Source organism: Manis pentadactyla, chromosome 5 (genome assembly GCF_030020395.1).
Source record: "Manis pentadactyla isolate mManPen7 chromosome 5, mManPen7.hap1, whole genome shotgun sequence".
NCBI lineage: Eukaryota > Metazoa > Chordata > Mammalia > Pholidota > Manidae > Manis > Manis pentadactyla.
In genome coordinates this window covers 67,770,480-67,793,482 of record NC_080023.1, presented here as the reverse complement: position 1 = coordinate 67,793,482, position 23,003 = coordinate 67,770,480, and the positions used below count along the sequence as shown (strand labels likewise).

Here is a 23,003-nt window from a genome sequence, read left to right as displayed (position 1 = left end):
TCTGGTGTGTTTACAGGTTGGGTACTTAATAAAGTTTAAGTTAGGAATCAAATGGTAGTTTCTGCTGTTAAATTGTATAGCAAATAGTTTTCTCACATTCAACCTTGTTCCCCACTTGTCCCACCAGACCTCCCACCCAACCTCAAGAAAAAAAAGAGGAAAAAAGGATTGGGATTGTTTTCATGAAGTTTGTAGTGAGTGTTGCCTGAGCAGCATTAGGCTTGGGAGTGGGCATAGTGGCCATTGGGAAATATCTTTCCTGTGGAACCAACACGGGTCCCAGCATCAAGCTGCCCTTTGACTAAAATCCTGCTTTCTCTGCCTTCACTGAGGACGCTGCTTAAACATGACCTCCTGACATCCTTCCCCTGACTTGCCGCTCTGCTACCCTCAGTCTTCTTGTTCTGCTTTCTTGTTCCTCACCACACTCACCATGCTCACCACCCCCTGGGAAACTGTGGTCAGTATTGTCTGCCTCTCCCACCAGAAAGTAAGCAGGGACTGCGTCTCTTACTGCCATACCCTCAGAGTCTAGTGCCTGGTAGAGATTCAAAACATACTTACCGAACTAGTGTATTCATTTCTCACCCTAGGCCCTGCATGTAGAACCTGAGCCTCTATAACAATGTAGCTCGGCTCTGCTTGTTCCATTATCATTAGATGCTCTATTCTGAGTTGTGCAGTTTTTCATATTTTAACATTTCTGAAATCAGGATGCGAGTTACAAATACACATTTTATTAGGTAGTGGTTACTACCATCAAAGCTGCTGTGAAGTTGACGTCCATTTTAAAATTAAATGTGCCTTAAAGTCAAGGACATTGTAGTAGGCAGAATGGCTCCCCCAAAGGTGTCCATGTCCTAATCCCAAAACCTGGGATATGGTAACTTACATGGCAAGAGGGACTTTGTGCAGATGTGATTCAGTTAAGGATTTTGAAGGGGTGAAATTATTCTGGATTATTCAGGTTAGCCCAATGTAATCACAAGGGTCTTTATAAGAGGGAGTTAGGAAGGTCAGAGCAGAGAGGAAGATGTTATGATGGAAATGGAGTCAGAGCTGTACAGAACCACAAGCCAAAGAACGAGGGTCTCTGGAAGCTGGAAGAGGAAAGGAAACGGAGAAGGTACCATTTCAGACTTCAGCCTCTAAAACTAGCAGATAGTAATTTTGTATTGTTTTAAGCTACTAAATTTGTGATGATTTGTTACAGCAACCTGAGGAAACTACTCTAGGCCTGCTATTATGGGCAATACCATGTATTACATCCTGGAACTTTTTAACGTCCAGTTTCATAATCTTCTTGGGTGTTGCTAAGGTATGTCATTGACTCTGTCTTTCTGGTGACAAAATGACATTGATATTTCAGGATCTAGATGGACATGGTTGTGCAGTCTTTAGATGCCATTTTGCAGATGCTGTCAGTGTCCCACCCAGATCCCCTTGACCTACTCAGAGGCCACCTGCAGGTAGTTCCTCTGTTTGAGTGACCAGGCGTCTCAGTTTGCCCAGGCTTAGGGGTTTCTCAGGATGCAGGACTTCCGACACTAAAACCAGGGACTTCTGGGACACAATGGAATGGGTTGTTCACTTTACTTATATACATGGGTGTCTGTCTGTTTAGGATGAGGATATTCTCTGGCCACAGGCCTCTCATCTTGCTGACCTGTCGGGAGTTCACACTGCAGAAGCATCTGCCCACCAGTGAGGGCTGAGGGTTGGTGGGTATGTGTCCATATCCACCTCTCCATGGGAGAGTCCTGAGGTGCATCATGCAGTCTCCCAGAGGGTGCCCTCCCGGGTGGAGCCCTAACTGGCTGCAGCACCTGCTCATCAGTGACCCTCTTCTTGACTTGCCTTGTTACCCTGTCTTCATCCCTCATGGGGCTTCCTGGATCCCATCCCAAATAACCTTTGTGGGCCTAGCCCTTGCCCCGGAGTGGCTTTTGGATGGGCCTAGACTGGGCGACACCCAAGACTCCAGAGTCTCATGTGATAAAAGTTAAATCCCTTCCCTCGGCCCCAAACATCTGGGCCCTGCCTTCTCCTCTGGTGCAGTCCCTGTTGCCCTCTTGCTCACCAACATCCAACCACACTAGCTACTATTCAGGATCTGATCTGTCCCAAATTCCTTCCTCGCACAGGTTGCATGCACTTGTTCCTCCTAAATCGTGTTCATGCTGTAGGTCCCTGATCGAATGTGACTTCCTCATGGAGGTTGCCCAGCCCTTCAGACTGTGAGTGTTTTCCCTGACCCTCCTGCAATTTTCCCTCATGGTATTTACTACAAATGAGATGAGTTAATTACTTTGTTGGGGAATGATTATCTGTTTGTATGTGGGTCTTACAAAGGACCAGAGCATGGTAGTATCACATGGTGTAGGTATAAGGTAAGGTTTATAGGACAATCACAGACAGAAGGGGCAGTGTGGCACAGGTGTCCCTGTCCTCTGGCCAGCTCACTGAAGTGCATGCTGGGCTAGACACAGTTGGACAAACCATGGGACATACTCCATGAGAAGGACCCTCCTGAGTGCCACCGTGCCTCTTCTAAAAGTAACTGGGAGGGGGCAGGGGGCAGCTAGTCAGTGTGTGACAGTGGAAGCTTTTTGGACAGAGACATGGCCTTATTATTCCAGAGCTTAGCTAAAGGTATCATCCCAATGTTTAAGTGGAAAGCCCTACCAATTAAAAAAAAACAGTTGAGTTTACATATGTTTATTAGTTTCAGACATACAGTTCTATAGGTGGTACATGGAAACCAGAAAAAGGAAAAACATTTATTTTAAAATGCCAGAGGCAACAGAAAACAAAATGAAAGTAAACATAATTGTAGAGAGGGTCACCCTAGTAACCTACCCCAAAAGACAAGGGAAACACAAATGATCCATACTAAAAGTCTTTGAAAAAAGGAAAAAAGAAAAAGAAAAAAAAAAACCCAGGCTCTCTGTCAAGCTAAATGTCAAATAGTAGAGAAGTTGAGTTTCTCTTTTGAGGTATCTTTTTTGAAACAAAAATAGAAATAAAATTTTAAAAATAAAAGTTGTAAAATTTTTTTGCATACCCAAATAGATCATTTTGCATGTGCCCTATGCTTACACACAGCGTACTGTGGAGCTGGTTGCCCTAGAGCAGTGCTTTCCTGAGGAAACAAATCCCTCAGGTCAATGGTTAACAAGCAGATTCTGATTTAGCAGGACTGGGTAGGGCCTGGGATCTGCATTTCTCTTCCAGGTGATGCCATTGGAATTGGATTGTGAACCACACTTTGAGTAGCCAGGCCTTACAGCATTTTGCTGTCCAAATATTCATAAGCCACTGAGCTTTAGAGGTTCAGGTTAAGCAGAATGAGGTGGCATCATCTATTATTGTGGAGTGATGCTCTTCTGTCTCATGCTTTGCTGTTTCCAGGCAGTCAGTGGAATGTGTGTGACCTTCACAGCACTGTTGAATGATCGCCCCTTGGAAAACACAAAAAATGAAGGACAATTGGGCAAGGTAATAATTTGTTGACTCTTCTTTTCCCCTGGGCTTTAAAAGGGAATTATCTGTTCTTATTCCTCTGAAGAGATGGCAGAGAAACATTTAGCCCCACGAACAGACTGTATGCTGGGTGCTCTTCATATGCCATTTCATTTTGTACCTGGCTTGAATGCAGAAACCAGTCTGAATACAAAGATATCTACTGTGTGTGTGTGTGTGTGTGTGTGTGTGTGTGTGTGTGTGTGTGAGATTGAGAGAGAGAGAGAGAGAGAGAGAAGCCTGGCCTTCTTTTCTGACCCTCTGTCTGACCTGTTGTGAGGGATGGGGCAAACCATTCAGAGCTCCCTGTGTTCAGGGATGCAGTGAGGATTTCCCAGTTAGTGACAGAATCTGAGTGATTTGTAGGCATTTGTGTGTTGATTGTCTTGCCCTCTAGGCGTGAGCTGTGTTGTATCAGGAGGGCAGGAGGATTCCAAATAGATTTAATATTCCTTGTATGAGCTTCCACCATCTGCCCGCCAGCTCTCAGTGTGAGCATAATATATGTTTCCAGAATCAAACACAAAGAGCCTGTTTTGGTTTTTTTTTCTTTCTTTTTCTTTTTCCTTTTTTCAAAGACTTTTAGTATGGATCATTTGTGTTTCCCTTGTCTTTTGGGGTAGGTTACTAGGGTGACCCTCTCTACAATTATGTTTACTTTCATTTTGTTTTCTGTTGCCTCTGGCATTTTAAAATAAATGTTTTTCCTTTTTCTGGTTTCCATGTACCACCTATAGAACTGTATGTTTGAAAGTAATAAATATCCATGTCCATGAAATCTGGTGATGCACCCATGAGGTGGTTGGGATTAAATTACTGGTCATTCCCAGTCGGGACAGATTAGATTTTGGACATCCGACAGTTTTTCCCAGGCTACTTCTGAGTGGTGGTGTCCGGAATGATGAATTAACTCTTTCCTCCTTTAAGGGAAATCTTGTGGCTGTTGCTGGGCCTGTCCTAATATTTACAGCTTATTATAAGACTAACTTTATTTGGGCGATGGGCATCTTTGACTCGGAACCTTTGTGTCGCTTAAGATCATTGACATATGGGGATTTAAGCTCTGAAAAAGAGGAAAATAAGTTAAGTCAACTGGAGTTCTTAACATAAAATCTCAGATAAGTTAGAGAAATTTAGCAAGAGATTTGGAAAGCTCTTTAATTTACATGAAAATCTGGTGGGAGCACTATTGGAACTGGCCTAGCGTTACTCAGCAAGCAAGTGTTGGGCAGAGAGTGACTAATGGAAAGTAAACTTGGAATATTCTCTTGTGCCAGCCTGAGGGATCAAAATTCTTCAGTTCTGCTCATTTTTAATTGGTCAGCAAACTTTGTATTGTTTTGCATCGGACAGTGTATATTGAAAAACTGCTTCCTCTTTAAACTCATTTTGCATTTAATTCTCCCTACAGGGGAAGGCAGGAAGAGCCCAATGCCTTGCTGCTTTCTAGTCTAACGGTAACAGGATGCAGGGGAAGATGGGGGCTTGGGAGGACTGCTTGGCTGCCTGGCCAAGCTCCATCTCTTTCTAGCTATGTGACCTTGGGGAGGCAATAGGTATCTGTGCACTGTATATTCCTCATTTATAAAGCAGGGATTATGAAAGTGTTACCTGAAGGAGTTGATAAAATTATCCCATATAATAATGAATAATAATATATGTAAAGTGCTTAGCACAGTGCCGTCCCCCCTCCCCCAACAGTACCATTTTGGCTCTTGTTACAGTCATTACCATAGAAATGTTGGATGGAGAAAAATGGCAATGTGGATTTCACATCATGACTTGTGCTGTTTGACTGTGGAAAATGTGAGAAACATACCTACCTCTGCCCATGGGGAATTGAGAGTCAGGGCTGATAGGGGAAAGCCCAAAGAAGGTAAAAGCAGTATTTTTTATAAAAGCTTTGGTGTAAATACATGGCTGCTGTAGAACCCATGGAGGGGTGTCGTTGGATGGAAACCGTTCAGGCTGGTGCAGGATTAGATTTTCCCTCTCCTCCCCTTGGCCCCTAGGGATTTAGATTCGGTCTGACTTTGAGTCATCTTTGAACCATATTGGCTGTGAGACTGATGGAGCCTCAGGGGTGACTTTGTCCAGAACTCTTCGTTCTCACTGAGCACCTAATGCAGGGCAGATCTGCGCCTCTGTGGGGAGCTAGAACCGGACCAGCCTTTACAGGGCGGCATGCTCCTGCCCAGAGCTGAGAGCCTGGCCATTTGCTTGTCCCAGTTGCTGTTCATGTGGACTTTCACAAACGTGGGCCTTACTAATTAGGATGATGGAGGAGTCAAAGGAGGGATGTGAAGCAATGAGATGCAAACAAAAATGGTATTTGCCTCAAGCCCCTTCCAGGAGAGGGAGCGCTGGCTCCCTCTCTCTGCTCCATTGTTTGTGGCCTCTGTGGCCACTGTTGCTCCCTGGGTGGCCCATTTCCCTTTGCCTGGTGGTGTTGGCTGCAGTGCTGTCTGCTGCTGCCCTTGAGGCTCTGGGACGCCCCATTCTTTCCCAAGTGAACTCCAGCTCTCCACCCTTGAGCCTTGGTTCCTCAGGGTGTGGCATAGCCTTCATGCCAGTGCGGGTTTTGTTGCTGTGCACATCAGTGCCCTCATGGTCATCAGTGCTGACGCAGGCACTGGCACCACCGCCATGATGAGCCAGGCTCTTTCTCACAGGCATAACATCTCTTTTATTAAGCCCCAAACTGGGGGCAGGCATAGCTTATTCTCTTAGTCTCCTATCACATGCATAATATAGCAACTTTTCCATTTATCGATTCAATTTCTCTAGGCTGTACCTCTCTCATGAGTCATAATACAAGTTGGAAGATGATCGGTGTCACGCTGAATGACTTAACTCCTTAAACAGCCCAACAACCTTCTGTGAGCATCAGCCGTACATTGCCCTAAACCTTGAATCTTTACCACATAGGATATGTCTTCTTCCCATTGGATGGGCAGGGCAGGGCTGGAAGTATCAGGTGTGTCTCTTTGCTCACTAAAGAGCCTCTGGCCATCAGCTTCAAATATCCTGCAAAGATACGTCCAGAGAGCCCCATTATAGATTTTCAAATAAATAGATCTTGCCAGCTCACTATGCCAGGACTGAAACTCCAAATTCCAACATCAGGGGAATAAGCTTGGCTGTGACTTGGGAGTGGGACCTTGAGGACAGGATACTGGCTATTTCTCACTCCCTCCCTCCGTCCCTTGCTCCCTCCCTCCCTCCCTCCCTCCTTCTGTCTCTCTCTCCCCACCCCCTTCTGTCTTTTCTTTTGCACCTAGCTCAAAGACAAGTGCTATTGTTAAGCAAAATCTCTGCCCTGGAATGATTTTGAGAAGATGTAGAATTTCACACAATGGGCACTGAGGAAATGCTTCAATGGAAAGAGTGTGGGCTATCAGGGGGTTTAGAATCTGTGCCCTGCTCCGCCAATATACCAGCTGTGTAAACTTGGACAAAAACCTTAACCTCTCTGTGCCTCTGATTCTGTGAAGTTGGGTGGGGGTTGGTTGGGGAGAAGAGGTGGATTGGACTTAATTCTTAAAGACACTGTCTTTTTTATGGAAATGGGCTTCTAGCAACTAGTGATGGGAAACGCCTAGTGTATATTAGATTTTCCTGCCCACCTTCTTTGTAAGGCAGAAGGGGGGCCAAGCCAGAAGCCACAGGCTCACTTGTACTAAAAAGGAAGTGAGGCAAATACGAAGTTTAAATCAATAGCATTACTCCAACACAGAAGATGGAACTATTTTCCCCCAAAATTGTTTTGATTGCTGCCAGTAGTTGCTATTTGGTATGAAATCCATTCAGATCATCAAAAGCCAAAGGAACATACAGTGCATGAAAAGATGTAATTGGCATCATTGTAACTCTGTGCGGTGTGTGAGTTTAGCTGAGAGGAGGGAGGGTTGTAGGATAACTTGTAATCTAATTTTCTTTGTTGTAAAATAGAATGCTACCATTGTATTCCTGTGGAATAATAATTACAACATCTCAGACAAATAGAGTGCCTTTCTCAGGAGGTGCTTAAAGAGCTCAATAGACATGCATTCAGCCTTGTAAACATAGTAAAACCTGGCTTGCTTGCGTTTCTCTCAACTGAAAATTCCTATCAACCAGCATTTCCCCTCATCCATCCTACTGGGATAAATGCTTTTTATGCTGGCAAAGCAGACACCCTGAGAGACACTGAAGTGCCTTCTGAGTCATCAAAGAATTATGAAACATTCAGGAGTTTCAGTGTTAATTGCAACTTACGACAACCTAATTTTTTGAAAAGTGGTAATTCATGTGTTGCATAGATGATAATTAGTTGGGGTAGTTGATTAACTGGACTGCTCTGTTTTTTGATCATACTGAAATACAGTACTTACAGTAACTGCCTCACTAGCTCTCCTGAGAGCCACAAAAGAATCAGGGTAAATGGAAGTAGTATTCTTTATTTCTTGTGTTCTTATTTTTTATTGAGGTATAATTGATACACAACATTATATTAGTTTCAGCTGTACAACACAATGATTTGATATTTGTATATATTGCAAAATGATCACAATAAGTCTAGTTAACACCTGTCACCATTCATAATTTTTTTTGCTATGATGAAAACTTTTATGGTTTACTCTTAGCAACTTTCAAATGTGATAAAGTATTATTAACCATAGGTGCCATGCTTTACATTACATCTTTATGACTTATTTACTTTATAACTGGAAGTTTGTACATTTTGATCCCCTTTACCCATTTTGCCCACCCCAATCTCCTGGTTCTGGCAACTACCAATCTGTTCTCTGTATCTTTGAGCTTGGTGTTTTTGTCTTTTTATTTATAATGTCCCCAAGGTCCATACATGTTTTTGCAAATGGTAATATTTCATCCTTTTTTATGGCTGAATAATATTCCATTGCATGTACATACCACTTTTCTTTATCCATTCATTTGTTGGTGGAGAAAATAGTATTCTTTATGGCTTGGCAGACATAGATTATTACTCATTCTGGGCAAATGATCATTTCCAGAGCTTTATTCTTCAACTTCTACATGAGCTTCCAAACTAAATGAGAAAATAGGTAAGCTATAAAAATGGATTATATTTGAGAAGTGCAAATTGTAGCGCTCCAAAATCTTACAACTACAGACTATTTACTGTTAAAAGAACATATGGGATGTGAACAGTCCCCAGGAATGGGTTGTTTTAATTTGTCTGATTTCTCTCAGACTGTTCAAGCTCAGTTGGACAATATCCACCATATCATAGATAAGTTTTCACAAATGCCTAAGGTGCCTAACTGGTTTTCTTGGTTTCACTGGAGATGGCTGGTAATTACAGGTATGCTTTGGTTATGTAACTATACTCCTATTATGTTAATGTGTGTGCGCAAGTTAATTAGTAGTTTAAAACCTATACATGCTGAAGTTACTGTACAAGAAGATATGTCAAAGAAATAATCAATCTTCCCATGTTTTCTTCCGCCTGCTACTTCTATAGCTTTTCTTGTTCCTTCCTAATTACAACCCTTAAATAGAATTCGTGCCTCCTATCAAATTTACTGAGTATCATAATTCTTCCAAGTGGTAAAGATACCTCAAGACAAATGCTGGGCATAGAAGCTACAGGGCATAAATATGCAAAGAAGTAAAAAGCTAACCTTTTCAAACAATAAGGCTTCCCTCTCACTTACCAACTTCACATTTCCCTGTATGGCCCCGGAAGATGACTGGTTAGCCAGAGACGGGTAAGATTCCTCAAGGGAGGAACAACCTAAGACAGGCACAGTCTCAGGGTGGCCATCAGGTGAGAAATTGGGGATCAACAGAGGTGAGGCTTAGAACCTCACCCCCCCTGTTCTGAGAGAAATCTTCTGCATACGTGGATGTTTTATTGCCCTTGTCTGGCTTGGATTAACACATAGTCTACAGGCACACACCTGATCATCTACATTTGCTCTCTTAAAACACTAAACTATGTTTTCTACCTTTATCTTGTATCTACCTACCACTCCAGCATTTTATTAAAAATAATAATAATAAAGAGAGAAATGTGATATCCACATATAAATCAAGTATAAAAATCAAATGAGTATTCATATTTGAACTGACTGTTTATAGTTCATAATGCATGAGCAAAACCAAAAGTTTCTGTGATGGCTGCCCTTGTACTGTTCACCATGTAACTTATTCACTATGTAAGAATTTGTTCCCCATGTAAGAACTTGTTCGTTATGCTTCAGAAGATTGGAGACTGACGAAAATTAGGCTTGGGGTGGATTAATGTTTGTGCATTGAGCATTGACTCCCCTATACAGAATTTTATTGTTGTTAACAACCATTTGATCAATAAATACAAGAGATGCCCTCACAACAACAACAACAACAACAAAAAAAAAGTACACACTTCCAATTGTAAAATAAATAAGTAACCGGGATGTAATGTATAGCATAAGGAATATTGTCAAAATATTGTAACAACTTGGTATGGTGATAGCTGGTACCTGGAATTATCATGTATATAAATATTGAATCACTGTGTTGTACACCTGAAACCAATGTAATGTAATACTGTGTGTCAACTACCCTTCAATAAAAAATAATTATCTACAAAAAAAAACAACTTATAATCCAACACATGAAATAAAAAGCAATCTGTATATCTGCTCTATGTATGTAAAAATGCATTCGTGAAGATATCTCAGCATCAAAAATGGTAAGATGTGTGTCTAAGAATTAATTGCCCTCCGGTTCCAGTTCAACTGGAAAAATCCAGTTCTCTGGCCAATCTTGATTGCTTATTTGTCTTGCATTAAACTTTCTCCCAGACCTTGTACATATAAATATCTCTGACCACTGGAAACACTTAAATAATAAATGCAAATAATCCTTAAAAAAAAAAGGATTATATTTGCTTCTTATGACTCTACCAACCCCAGGGTCATGTCTATTGTTGATAACTAGACTGTTAGCTCTTGAGTAAAGGTAGGTGTCTTTAAAACCCAGTTTGGATGATATTCAGTGAAACCTCCTCACAGACAGATTTCTTAGGACAAATAGCAGTGCAGTAGATGTAGTTGTATTAACTGGGCCATTCTAAATGCTTTGTTAAAGGGATAAGATCTTATATCAGCTAAGACTAACAATTGGTGGTGTGTTTAGATTCACTGCAAAAAACAGAAAATTCAGAAATGTGTAAAGAAGAAAATTAAAATTATCCATTATTCTATCACCCAGAGAGAATTATTATTGCCTCTTAGTGTCTTTCCTTCCATTTTCTTCCTATGTATACATCTAAACATTTTACAAAGTTTGCACATATGACACGTGCTATATGCTGTTTCCCACCAATGTTATATAATGGACATATCATAGGTTCATCAGTATTCTTTAAAAACATACTTAATGCTGACTATATTTATGAACCATGATATATCAAACCAATCTTCTGTTGTTATACTTTAGGTAGTTTACAAATTTTGGTTTTATAATGCTGCAAAAATATCTTTGCTCATTTGTCCATCCATCCATTTATTTAGTCAATTTTTGTTGAGTACTCTGTGCCAATCTGGGAGCCAGAAGTTAATCATAACCCTCCTCCTCCTATCAGCTAACATCTATTACCATTACTAAAAATGAACCAGGCACTTTATTTGTATTATTATATTATTAATTATTATATCTGGTATTTTTGCCATAGCATTTGCAATAGATACCTTTGCCCCAAGCAATTTCCCATGTAACTAACTGGCCATGAGGCAGTTTTGCCATAGAAGATTAAAAAAGTAACTGGTTGACAGTTTGGTTTCACTTCTGCATTGATGCAGTACTCGATTTTTGTACTATATAAACCTTAGCCCCCACAATGGTTTATACAGTGGTGCAGAGTTTTGAACCCACATTTCCCAAAGAACTTCTATCAACAGATACATGGCAATATGCCAAGAACAAATGACAGTGTAGCAAGCTTTTACAATGCAATAGTTACAAATATGCAACCTAGTATTTGGAAACAGATACCTCTGTTAATGAAGGAAGAAATTTTAGCAAAAAAGAAAGTGCAATGCAAATGGGGAGATGAATCAACAAGCAAAAACATAAAATCAGTAGTTTATGCAGAATTGCCATGAATCAACACTATACGTTTCGAATGTATTCAAATACTTATTTCACAATTAAGTCTTTTTAATTTTGTTGTTCATTTTTCATGTTTCAATGTCCTTCTTAAAGAATGTTCCTCTTTCATTTTTCATGATTATATCTTTTACAGCAGAATTGCCTTACAGTCAATTATGCAGTGAAAATGCTTGTGACAAAGATGGTTAGAGTTAAACTACCTAGATCCATTAATTATATGAATATATATTAGTATAATAATCATTCTCATAGGTTAGTATAATAGTGTTAACTAATTAAATTCTTACACAGTAGGTGTTATTTATAATCCCTATTTTACAGATAAGGAAACAGAGGCTTAAAGAATTGATTTGCCTAAGATCTCAGCAGGTACTTAGCGGAGCCAGAATTCAAACCCAGGCAGCCTCACTCCAGTTGTGCTCTTTTAACCATGATTGTTACTGTGTCAGTAAAAAGGACACTCACCCCTACAGGCATGAAAGTGTTTTAAATGTTATACTCTTCAAGTGATTCTCTGATTATTTTCTTAGGATATATTTTAGAAATAGAAATATTGGGTCAAAGTGTATGAACAACTCTTCTACTGAGCAATGCCATGGTCAGTGTCCTTAAAAGATAAGGGCCAGAGATACTAAGATTATTTATTTATTTGGTTGGTTTTCTTTTTTGGTTCTAGACAGCAGGAAATAGGTGTGATAATGATTCAGGCCTGCACAGTCCCTGGAGAAGTTCTGGCCAATGTTCTTGTTATCAAGGCAGGGTGAATGGTGGCTACCCTTCAAAAATGTTATTTCCTCTTGCCACGCAAGATACAAGATGGCAGAGGGGCAGAGGCATGGAGAAGAACTCATCAAAGTAAAAGTCTAGATCACAAGTGAATGTATAGCCTCTTAAGATGAATATCATGACATGAAAATATCTCTGCTCACTAAAAATCACCATTAAGTTAAAGACTTTCTTACTTAATTTAGTATTAGTACAGCCTCCCTTGCATCTAAACCATAAATTACTCACATATGGCAAGTGACTATCTGTAAATATTCTTTCCACTCCTCATTACTACATGCTATCTCAAGTCTCACTCCCCCAAATGAACATTACCTGTCCTTTGCCAGCCTTCCATGATGTAATATCATGTAATCGCAAAAGCAGAGTTGATTGGCAGCTGTCCTAGGTTTGCTTCCTGGTCCTGCCATTAAACTGCTGTCTGGTGTTGGATAATTATTTGATGCTTAGTTCTCTCCTTTAAAGTAATATAGACTTGTAATGACAGTCAAATTAGGTGTCATAAGCAGGAAAAAACCCATCTAACCCTTACTGAGTTATTATAAGTATCACCAAATAAAACACTGTTCTAAGTCCTTAAAATGCATACATTTATTTATTCCTCAAAATCATCACATAGTGAGCTGGATTCCAGAGCTCTCATGGTTTTCACTTCTGGTGTTACATTCTGTGGCAAACGGGACTTTGAAGATGTAATTAAATGACTAATTAGTTGACCTTAGGATAAGAAGATTATCAAGGTGGGTCTGGATATTATAATCATATAATCACATGAGCTCCTTTAAAGCAAAACGTTTTCTCTGGCTGTTGGCAAAAGAAGTCAGAGAGATTTGAAGTGTGGGAAGGACTTGATGCCATTGCTGCTTTGTGGATGGGTCACATGAGAAGGAGCTCGGGTAGCCTCCAAGAGAAGAGGGTGGGCCCTTGGCTGACAACCAACAATGAAACAAGGACCTCAGACCTACAGGTGCAAGGAACTAGATTCTGCCAACATTCTGAGTTTGGAAGTATATTCTTCTCAGAGCCTCCAGATAAGAACTTAGCTGCCTGAGTCTTGGTATCAGCTTTCTGAGGTCCTCAGCAGAGAATCCAGTTGAGCACCCCCAGACTTCTAACCCACGGAGTATGAGATAAACAAATGGTTGTTGTTTTAGGATGCAAAGCTGTGATAGCATAGGAAATGAATACAAACTGTGTGTAGTAGCTCTTTTACTATTATACCCATTTTGCAGAGGAGGAATAGGAAGCACAAAGAAGTCACACAGCTATTAAATATCAGAAGTGGAATTTAAATTGAGATAGTCTGTCCCCAGAGCTGGTGCTCTAACCTAGCAACACTGTGCCTTAGACATTTGTAGGTGCTCATTGCATTTTAGTTTTCCTTCTATTTTAAGTGTAGACCAGAGGGCACTTAGCTGGAACATTTCTTGATTTTGCTGCTGGGGTATCCGATGCTATTGCAGGGGATTCTAGATGAAGGGACCATACTTAGAGCATTAGTTTTATTCATGGGAGTAGGTCCTTTTATATTATAACAAACCTGAATATTTCATGGGCTAGAATGCAAAATATAAAACCAGAGAGATCAAAGAAACTAAGTTTTTGGCGCTGTATTTGCTGTGAAAAATATTTTTCTGAAAAAGTTTGAGAAGCACTCAGCTGATACAGTTTAGCACCTCTCCTTCCCATTTTATTCTCTAAATTCACAGTTAATTTGCAGTACCAGCTAGAATTTTGGAGTGAGAATTAGGAAATCTGGACCAAGCTATTCGTCACCATCTAGCCAAACCATTCTTCTATTCCTTCACTCAAACAAGTATTTACCTAGTGCTCCTGTAAGCCTGCAGTGTCTCTAATACAATGTGAATTGATGAAATATCACAAAGTTTTCTAGTTCTTCCTTGCCTATAAAGTTAGGTGATTTGACAAACGTTCTCTATGGTCTCTGTCTGTTACCAATCTAATGCTTTTGCATTTCTTGTATGTGTTGACCTCTGGATTTGACACTGAAGGGCATTGTTTCTCAAAATCCAGCCTGGGTACCACCTGCATCAGAATCTCTTGGGGTGCCTAGTAAAAAAGCAGATCCTGAGGTCGTCCCAAACCTTCTGAACTAGAAATACTGGGAGTTGGGCCCCAGAACTTTTGGTTTTAAACGAACTCTCCAGGTTATTCGTATGCACACTAAGGTTTGAGATGTACAGCTATAGGAGTGCAAAATAAACGTACAGCACAGGCCTTGTGTCCTCAAAGTATCTCGCTTATTAAAAGACAAGCCTGATAGGTTTGGAAAGAAAGACAGGGCCACACCTGTCCGTAGCAGTCTCCTGGCCATACCCGTCCTCGCCCCACCCCCACCCACTGCAACAGCCAAGGCCACGGAGGGAGCTGCGACTCTGACTCGGAGCCTGTCTGGTCCAGTCCCTGGGCCTAGAAAATCACCTTTCCTCTTCTGGGGTGTCCCTGTGCCTGCCCCATTCAATAGCAGGGGTTAATGTGAGAACACGAGTGGGAGTCCCTCCTCCCAGGCTTCGGCAGCCTTTCGCCTTTCCCACGGGGAGGGTGCGGCCGGCGCGGGCCAGTGGGGAGCCCCTCTGGGAAGCGCTCTCCTGGCAGCAGGAGCTCACCCGGTGGCAGCCGCCTTTTCCACCTCCGTTAGCGCAGAGGAGAGGAAACCTGGCAAGTGGGTCATCCTGGCCGTTCCCCAGCAGCAGGCCCTCCCCCGCCTTCGCCTCCAGCCCTCCCGAGGAGCTCAAGGCCTCGGCCCCAGCTGGGCGGACTCGCTGGAGGGTCGGCGCCCCGGGCTGGGCTGAGTCGGGCCAGGCCGGTGGATGTGCCTCGGCGCTCCGCCCGCCGGCTGCTCTTGCCCGCGCGTGGCCACCCGTCTGCGGCGCTGTTGGCCCTCCCGCCACCCCCTCGGCGGGGCCCTTTCCTTTACTATGGTAATAGTGACATTCAGCGGGAAAGGCTAGCGCAGACCGCGGCGCCCCGGCTCCCGGGCGCGGGAGGCTCGGTCGGCGGTCGAGCTGCGCGCACCTCGCACCGCGGGGCTGCGGCGGCCGGGCTGCAGGCGCGCTCCCCCCCACCCCGCCCGCCGCGCTCGCCCCCGGCTGCTGCGGGGCGGCCCCGAGCCCCGGTCCGCGCTGGCCCGCCAGCTGCGGGCAGGACCTCGCCGCTCGGACTCCTGCGCCGGGGAAGGACGGATCCAGCGCTTGGAGGGAGATCCCGCCTCACTGCTCGTATATGGCAAAGTTTCTTGCCGAGCTCCTGGGCTGCACGTTGCCGAGCAAGGGCGCCTCTCCCATGTTTGAGGTAGGTGGAGGGTGTGTCCCCGTAGCGAAGGCCGTGTGCGGGGGCGGGTGACCCTTGACCGGGGCCCTGGGGTCCTCGGGAGTCAACACTTGTGCAGCCTCACTTGCCAGCTTTCCACCTGGAAGTTTGGGGAGAGGTGGCGTGAAGGAGACTGGAACCGCTGAATTCTTACCCTGGACCTCAATGAATCGTTTTTTCTTCCCTAGTTGACAGGTGAACACGTTTTCTGTCAATCTGGACGAGTTTGGCGAGTTGCTCTTTACCTAAAATGCCAGGAGTGTCTGAAAACTAGCAGTAGGCTGCAGTCCCTCTTTGCTACCTACTTTGTTTCTTCCTATATTCCTTTTAATCTGAAAAAACAAAAAATTAACTGATATTTTTAGATAAGAAGATTTCTACCTTCCTACCTCCTCCAAATCCCCTCTCTCCAACCTCCAGTGTACCAGGAACTCCATTGGAGTTAATAATTGCTGCTGTTGAGGGAGTTACATCAGGGATGAGAAGAGTTAAAATGGAATTTGCCAAATCAAATGAAGGAATGGCCGTTCCGAAGGAAGGTGCCTCCAATCGCTCGCCCCTGTCTGAGGTGGCGGTGCTGCTGCTTAAGCATCTCGGCAACGAGTCTCTTGTGAGAAGGCTGCCTGGCTTGTCTTCCTGGGGAGTGGTGGCATCCCCTGTTTCATAGACAGCCAGTGGGATCAGCTTCACCCTTCACAGTCCCCCGCTTGCCTCTAAGCGGGAACAGACTGTGCCCTTTGTCTGTCCCTACCCACCCTCCCCCAGCAGACCGCCTGACAGCCAGGCCGGACCAGCAGCTGTGGGTGGGGTGGGGGCGCCGTTAACCAGTGCCGCCCTGGGCGCCGGCAGGGCGCTCCTCACCGCCCGGGGCCTGACAGCTCTCTCTGCCAGACTCAGACTGCTCCAGGAGCTGCCTCCGCTCTCTCTGTCCGCACTTCTTGGCTGGCGGGAGGGAGAACTTGTTATCTCCTCTCAGGGATGCAGGTGCTCGTCCTTCAGCAGGGCGCCGCTTCAGCATTCAAACGAGTCTCTTCCCTGGCTGCCTGTGAGGCTCTCTCACCTTTGCCAACTGTAGATGTTCCTACCTTATGAGGGCCTATGGTCACAGGGGTTCCTTTGATTTTGGAGCTCAGATTGCCAAACCCATAACCCCCGAGGTGTGACTAATTAGGTGTTAAGCAGGGGGATCCCATTAATAGGCAATGAAGAGGAGCTGGGAAAACAAGAGTAGACTGGGAGAAACCAGACGGAAATGCTGGAACACTTGGCAGCCTGAAATCTATAAAATAATAAGCCCCAAAAGTCAAGTTTTCCAGGCCTGCGGCTAAATTAGCTGTCTCCTTTGGCAGGTAACAGCGCTGCCCACTTGCTTCTCTGTGATGTAAATGGTAGGCAGCATTTGGGGTTATACGGAGACCTTGAGATATTCCTTTAAAATTATATTTCTCTTTGGCTTTTTCTTTACTTGTGTTTGGATTTGTATTCTTGAACTACCGAAACACATACCAGGTGATTTTAGTTTGTATGTACTGCGTTTTGGTTGTAAATTCCTGCCTGTTTTATCCTCCAGCCAATAGATACTCCACCTTGATCTCTTAGTAAAACTGGTTCCTAATCATTGCTGGTTGTAAAGGGCTGTAAAAACTAGTCTGAGGCATATGTAGACAATGAAGAAAATGAGTGGCTGTTTTGTCTTTGAAGAACTCCAGGGCAGGGGAATTCCTGCAGCCTTTGGTGACTCCTTGCATCTTGCTTGGTGTTTTCTACCCATCTAGATGCAGGAGCTACTCAAGCATCTGCTCCTTCCTTTCTCCAAGTGATTGATCAGTGTTGGATGAATCAACCAAAACATTCCATCAGTGTATCACTTTTAATCAGACTTGCTGGAGGACTTAAGTGATCACCCATATCTTACCTATGGGGGAGAATCTGTGCCCAAAGAGATGAGTATGTTTTGAGGATGATTTCCTCTCAGGCAATAACCCCTTCAACCCACTCTTACTCATAAATGAAGAAGCAGTAATAGAGCTCTCTACATCTGGGATGAAGATTGATGTTTAAGAACCATTTTTGTAAACCTTTCTAAATATTTCTTTCCTAAAAGTGAAAGTGCTAGGACATGAGAAAATTTTAGGCAGCTTTTCATTTCCACTAAATACTCCAATTTTAACTTTAGAGGCTATGTTTAGTTTCAGGGAGATCAAGAGAAGAGATGGATGTTTTCATAATGAATGGCTTATTAGCTTCATTTTGGTTAGAAGGTGGCCAAGAATATAGTTTCTTCCTACACAGGCCAATTAGGTTTGCACAGAGGAGATTCTGCCTGAAAGAGTTCTGAATCCTGAGTTATGTGTTTGCAGTTGTCTGACAGGGAGAGTGGGTGACAGGTTATGGAGTACCCAGGGGCAAAAAGTCACTGTGGTTGAAAAACAACTCCAGTGTGTGTTCTGCTGCGTCATCATCAGAGGCTAAGGACAGATGGTGTACACATGAAACACAGAGTGTCTTCAGGATCATTTTGTTAACCCTTCCTTTCCTTTTTCTTTGTAGTAGTTAACTTTACAAACCCAGCCTTTGAGAAACAATTTTAAAGTTTTAAGAAAAAAGCAGAGGATAACAAGTTTATCTTAGTCATGCTGGTGCCCTGAGCACTGGGCTGGAGTCTTGGAATGTTTGTGCCACACCGAGGCAGAGCTCCTGCGGAAAGAGTGGGCTTGCTGTGTGTGTTCTGATGCCTAGAAAGGTCGACATTCTAAGCACACTGGCAGGTAGTTTCACACCTAGCAGGTCCTACTTGTGTGTTGTGTATGCTAGGATGGATGGAGTGTGGCCCTGGCATTGCTTCCTTCCCCGTAAGCTCTGACATGTGTGAACCTGCCCCCCCACCTCCAACCACAGTCTTGCTTTGCTTTGGGCCTTAGAGATGGTCAGTGATGGGATCTGGTTCCAGGACAGGAAGCGGCAGGAGAATTATATAATCAGAGGCAATTGTGTTTTTCTCCTTCCAGGCTCCTCTTTCTTCAGTCTACAAACTTGCATTTTTAATCCTGCCATCCTTTGTCATCATTTAGGAAGAACACGTCTGGCTCTGCAGAAAAGGGATGTTCAGTCCTGTGCTGCTGTGTGTAGATGTGGTCTCCTGAACTGTCGTACCTCATGTGTATTCTACTTATTTGCACATTCTGTTCTTTGTCTCACCAGTATTACTGCCCAAGTGCAACTATGGCTTTATTTTAATTTATACATTTTGTTTACACTATATATTTGTTACTTACTCTGGGCCAGGCATTGTTCTAAGGGCATAAAACGCATGATCACAGCTATCCTCCTAATTGCTTCGTGATACAGATGTTAACAACCATATTTCTACAGATTAGAAATTAAGCTTTAGAGAGTTTAAGTAATTTGCTTAAGGTCACTCTAATAATGTGTGCTGGAGTAAAGATCTCAAAGCTCACCTTCCACCCTCAACAGTGGTTACTTGGCATTTAGTTTTTTATTTTTATTTTTCATTTTCTGTCTTTGCTTTCTTCCTAGCTATAGTCTTTCTCTTTGCAGTAGGGAAGGTGAATGCCCATTCTTTATATTCTTCGGCCTCATTCTGTTCCCATTGGGATGGCATGAGCATGTTATTGCTGGAAAGGTTCACTCAAAAGCTGATGGAACTCAGAGGAATTGTTAAGGGAAAGATTTAAGTTTGATTGCCATGACCCTTTATAACTAGATAGCTTCTATTTATGGAGCATTTCCTATATGTTGTCCTGTTTTATTCCCCAATAACATTTTAAGGTAAGTTGTGTTGTCATCCCTATTTTAGAAGTGAGGAAGCCAAGGCTGAGTCACTATATGAAATGTCCAAGGTCACTTACTTACTGAGGGTCTAATCTGGGTGGGTAAAGCTTGTGGAGTCTGAATCCACAGGCCTTTGCCAGCCAGTCGCACTGATTTAACCTGATCTTTTCCTGCTCTGATCTCTGTCTCATCCAGACTGTTTTTTGGACTATTGCCAATGTCATCTTCCATAATAGCCCACCTCAACACAGTGTCCATTTCCAACCCAGATTCTTCAGTTCACCATTGCATGCAGATCCAACAGGGTATGCAATTCTCCTTGACCTAATTTTCTTGTCCAGTCTTTCCTCCCTCATACTATATTCCTAATTATCTAGCAACTTTAGTCTACTCCCATTTCTTGAGCATGTCCTCTCAAACCTTAAGCTCTTCCTCTGCCTGAAATGTTCTTACCCTGATATTCACCTATTGGTACTACCTACTCCTTTCTACAAGGTTCAGCTCAAATCTCACCTCCAGATCCACCCTGTTGGACATCTGGCCCTTTACCACAGTCCCACTAAACATTACTTTTGTTTGTTTCTCTTGTAAATTCTCTATGCTTCAGTTTTCTATCTACAGTGGGGATAATAGCAGTGCCCAAAGCACGGTGGTAAGGCTTAAATGGGTAATGCCTACAAAGTATTAATTATAGTGCTCAATACATGGTCATTGCTGAGGCCCTTGTCTGTTGTACTCTGACCTCTTAAGCCTCAAGAACCAAGTATTTTTTCCTCCCATAGCAACTAGCAGAGAATTTTGCATAGTTTTGCATCAAATAAATGTCTAATGTCACTAATTGATCCTCCAATCCTGAAGGTTCATGCTTTTCTTTGCCTTAAATTATTTGTTGTTTATCTGAAATTCAAATTTAACTGGAATCTTATTTTATTTGCTCAATCTGGCAAACCATATCTTACCTCTCCTCTCCACCCCTCAGAACCCAGCTTCTAGAGTCCAGTCCTACTCAACTGTGGAAGCCTTGTCCCCATCTTTTCCTCTATAGCCCCTAGTGTGTCAGAGTTCCTATCCCAGGCCAAGGAAGCCACCTATAGGGAATTGCAGCTGGGCAGCTCTGTCCCTGCTGCCTCACCAGTGTGGAAATGCGGGAGTGAGCAAGCTTTCCCCTGCAGGTGTCAGGGCTACAACTGAGGGAGGAGTGTTACTGGTATCCTATTTATTAGGCCTTCATGTGTTTACCAGTTCATTCAATCGTTCTTTCATTTGAATATTATTAAGTGGTGGCTTTGTGCTAGGTACCCCAAGGAAGCCTTGCTAGAGACATTCAAACTGTTTTGACTGTGACCCACAGTAAGAAATATATTTACATTGCAGTCCTGAATGCACAAGTTTCTTATAACACTGATATTAAGTTTCCAGAATAATACTTTTTCTTATGACAGAGGATATACTCTGGTCTTTGCAATTCTGTTCTTTCCTTTCCATTCCATTTCTTGCATTCTATTAAGAATTAAACCGGGAAAGACCCACTGAACTGATTTCTTGAGTTGTAACTCATAATTTGAAAAGCACCGTTATATAGGACGGTAAGATTCTATTTTTGCAGAACAATTTGTCCTACCTCTTTATCCTAGTACTATACTTACGCATTATTACACTATACATTAGATTTTTGTGATCTATCTTGGGAAGCCAATCACCATGTATAACATTATTTTGGGGGCAAAAGTATTTTCAGGGTTTCAAACAACTGACTTAACAAATAACTTAAAAAAAAAATTAAGGTATCATTGATATATAATCTTATGAAGGTTTCACATGGGCAACATTGTGGTTTCAACATTCACCCATATTATCAAGTCCCCTCCCACCACATTGCAATCACTTGTTCATCAGTGTAGTAAGATGCTGTAGAGTCATTACTTGTCTTCTCCGTGCTGTACTGCCTTCCCCGTGACGTACCTATATTGTGTGTGCTAATTATAATGTCCCTTAATCTCCTTCTCCCTCCTTTCCCACCCTCCCTAACTCCTTCCCTTTGGCAACTGCTAGTCCCTTCTTAGAGTCTGAATCTGCTGCTGTTTTGTTCCTTCAGTTTTGCTTTGTCATACCCCACAAATGAATGAAATCATTTGGTACTTGTCTTTCTCCTCCTGGCTTATTTCACTGAGCATAACACCCTCTCGCTCCATCCATATTGTTGTAAATGGTAGGATTTGTTTTCTTTTTATGGCTGAATAATACTCCATTGTGTACATGTACCACATCTTCTTTATCCATTCCTCTACTGATGGACACTTAGGTCTCTTCCATATCTTGGCTGTTGTAAATAGTGCTGTGATAAACAAAGGGGTGCATATGTCTTTTTCAAACTGGGCTGCTGCATTCTTAGGGTAACTTCCTAGGAGTGGAATTCCTGGGTCAAATGGTATTTCTATTTTTAGTTTTTTGAGGAACCTCCATATTGTTTTCCACAACGGTTGACCTAATTTACATTCCCACCAGCAGTGTAGGAGGGTTCCCCTTTCAACGCATCCTTGTCAGCATTTGTTGTTTCTTGTCTTTTGGATGTTGGCCATCCTAACTAGTGTGAGGTGATATCTCACTGTGGTTTCAATTTGCATTTCCCTGATAATTAGTGATGTGGAGCATCTTTTCATGTGCCTGTTGGCCATCTGAATTTCTTCTTTGGAGAAGTGTCTGTTTATATCCTCCGCCCATTTTTTAATCAGGTTATTTGTGTTTTGGATGTTGAGCATGTGAGTGCTTTGTATATTTTGGATGTTATCTCTCCTTATTGGATAAGTCATTTATGAATATATTCTCCCATATTATAGGATGCCTTTTTGTTCTGCTGATCTGACTTACCAAATAACTTTTGATAAATATCCTGCCTCTAAATTGGTTAAAAGGTACATGCTACCTGAGCATATTTTATGACATGGTTTTTATTTTGAACACTGTACCTTTATTTCAGTTTATTTCTCTCTTTGCATCCACTACTAACAAATGTGCTCCACTGGTTAGATTGACTCCCCAGGCCACATTTTATGGATCTTCTAAGTTGTATATATTAATTGACTTCATCTCTTCTCTCTTGAAGGAAGTTATACTTTCAAGCAGTTTTTTCCCTCTAATTTGCCTGGTAAAGATCTTGAATTTGTCCGTTACAGTGAGCTCATTTGTCTGTTTAAATGAGTCTTATACACTCTTCATCCACTTGGTCATTCTAATCAGCTCCAAACATCTAAAGACTGAAGCCACGTGGCCAGGTTGCTTTGAAAGCAGGTCCCTTGGGCGAGTGTGGCTGTAGCTTCAGTGGTTAGATGTTGGTGGACGATCATAAGGGAGAAGTTTACTTTGAGAATTATAGTTCCTGTTGCCACAGCTGGGCTTTCTATGAGGGTCATTTGAATTTTAAGATAATGGATACTGAGTTTGTCTTGTAAATT

At 42.6% G+C, this 23,003-nt stretch overlaps 1 protein-coding gene across 13 annotated transcripts in view; it reads left to right on the top strand.

The window, feature by feature from the left end:
* The first annotated feature begins 2,369 nt into the window (after positions 1 to 2,369).
* LOC118923037 (uncharacterized) overlaps positions 2,370 to 23,003 on the top strand; it is a 524,114-nt gene continuing 503,480 nt past the window's right edge. For 10 of the 13 annotated variants that reach the window (XR_008997784.1, XR_008997783.1, XM_057502376.1 and 7 more), the window contains exons 1-2: positions 2,370 to 2,556; positions 3,412 to 3,498. Coding sequence is in view for 10 of the 13 variants with exons in the window: in XM_057502376.1 (XP_057358359.1) it covers positions 2,515 to 2,556; positions 3,412 to 3,498 (129 nt within the window). In the remaining 3 variants the exon portion in view is untranslated. Of the gene's footprint in view, positions 2,557 to 3,411; positions 3,499 to 15,100; positions 15,742 to 23,003 lie in introns of those variants that run through there. The other 3 variants (XR_008997785.1, XM_036906424.2, XM_057502377.1) reach the window with 3 other exon arrangements.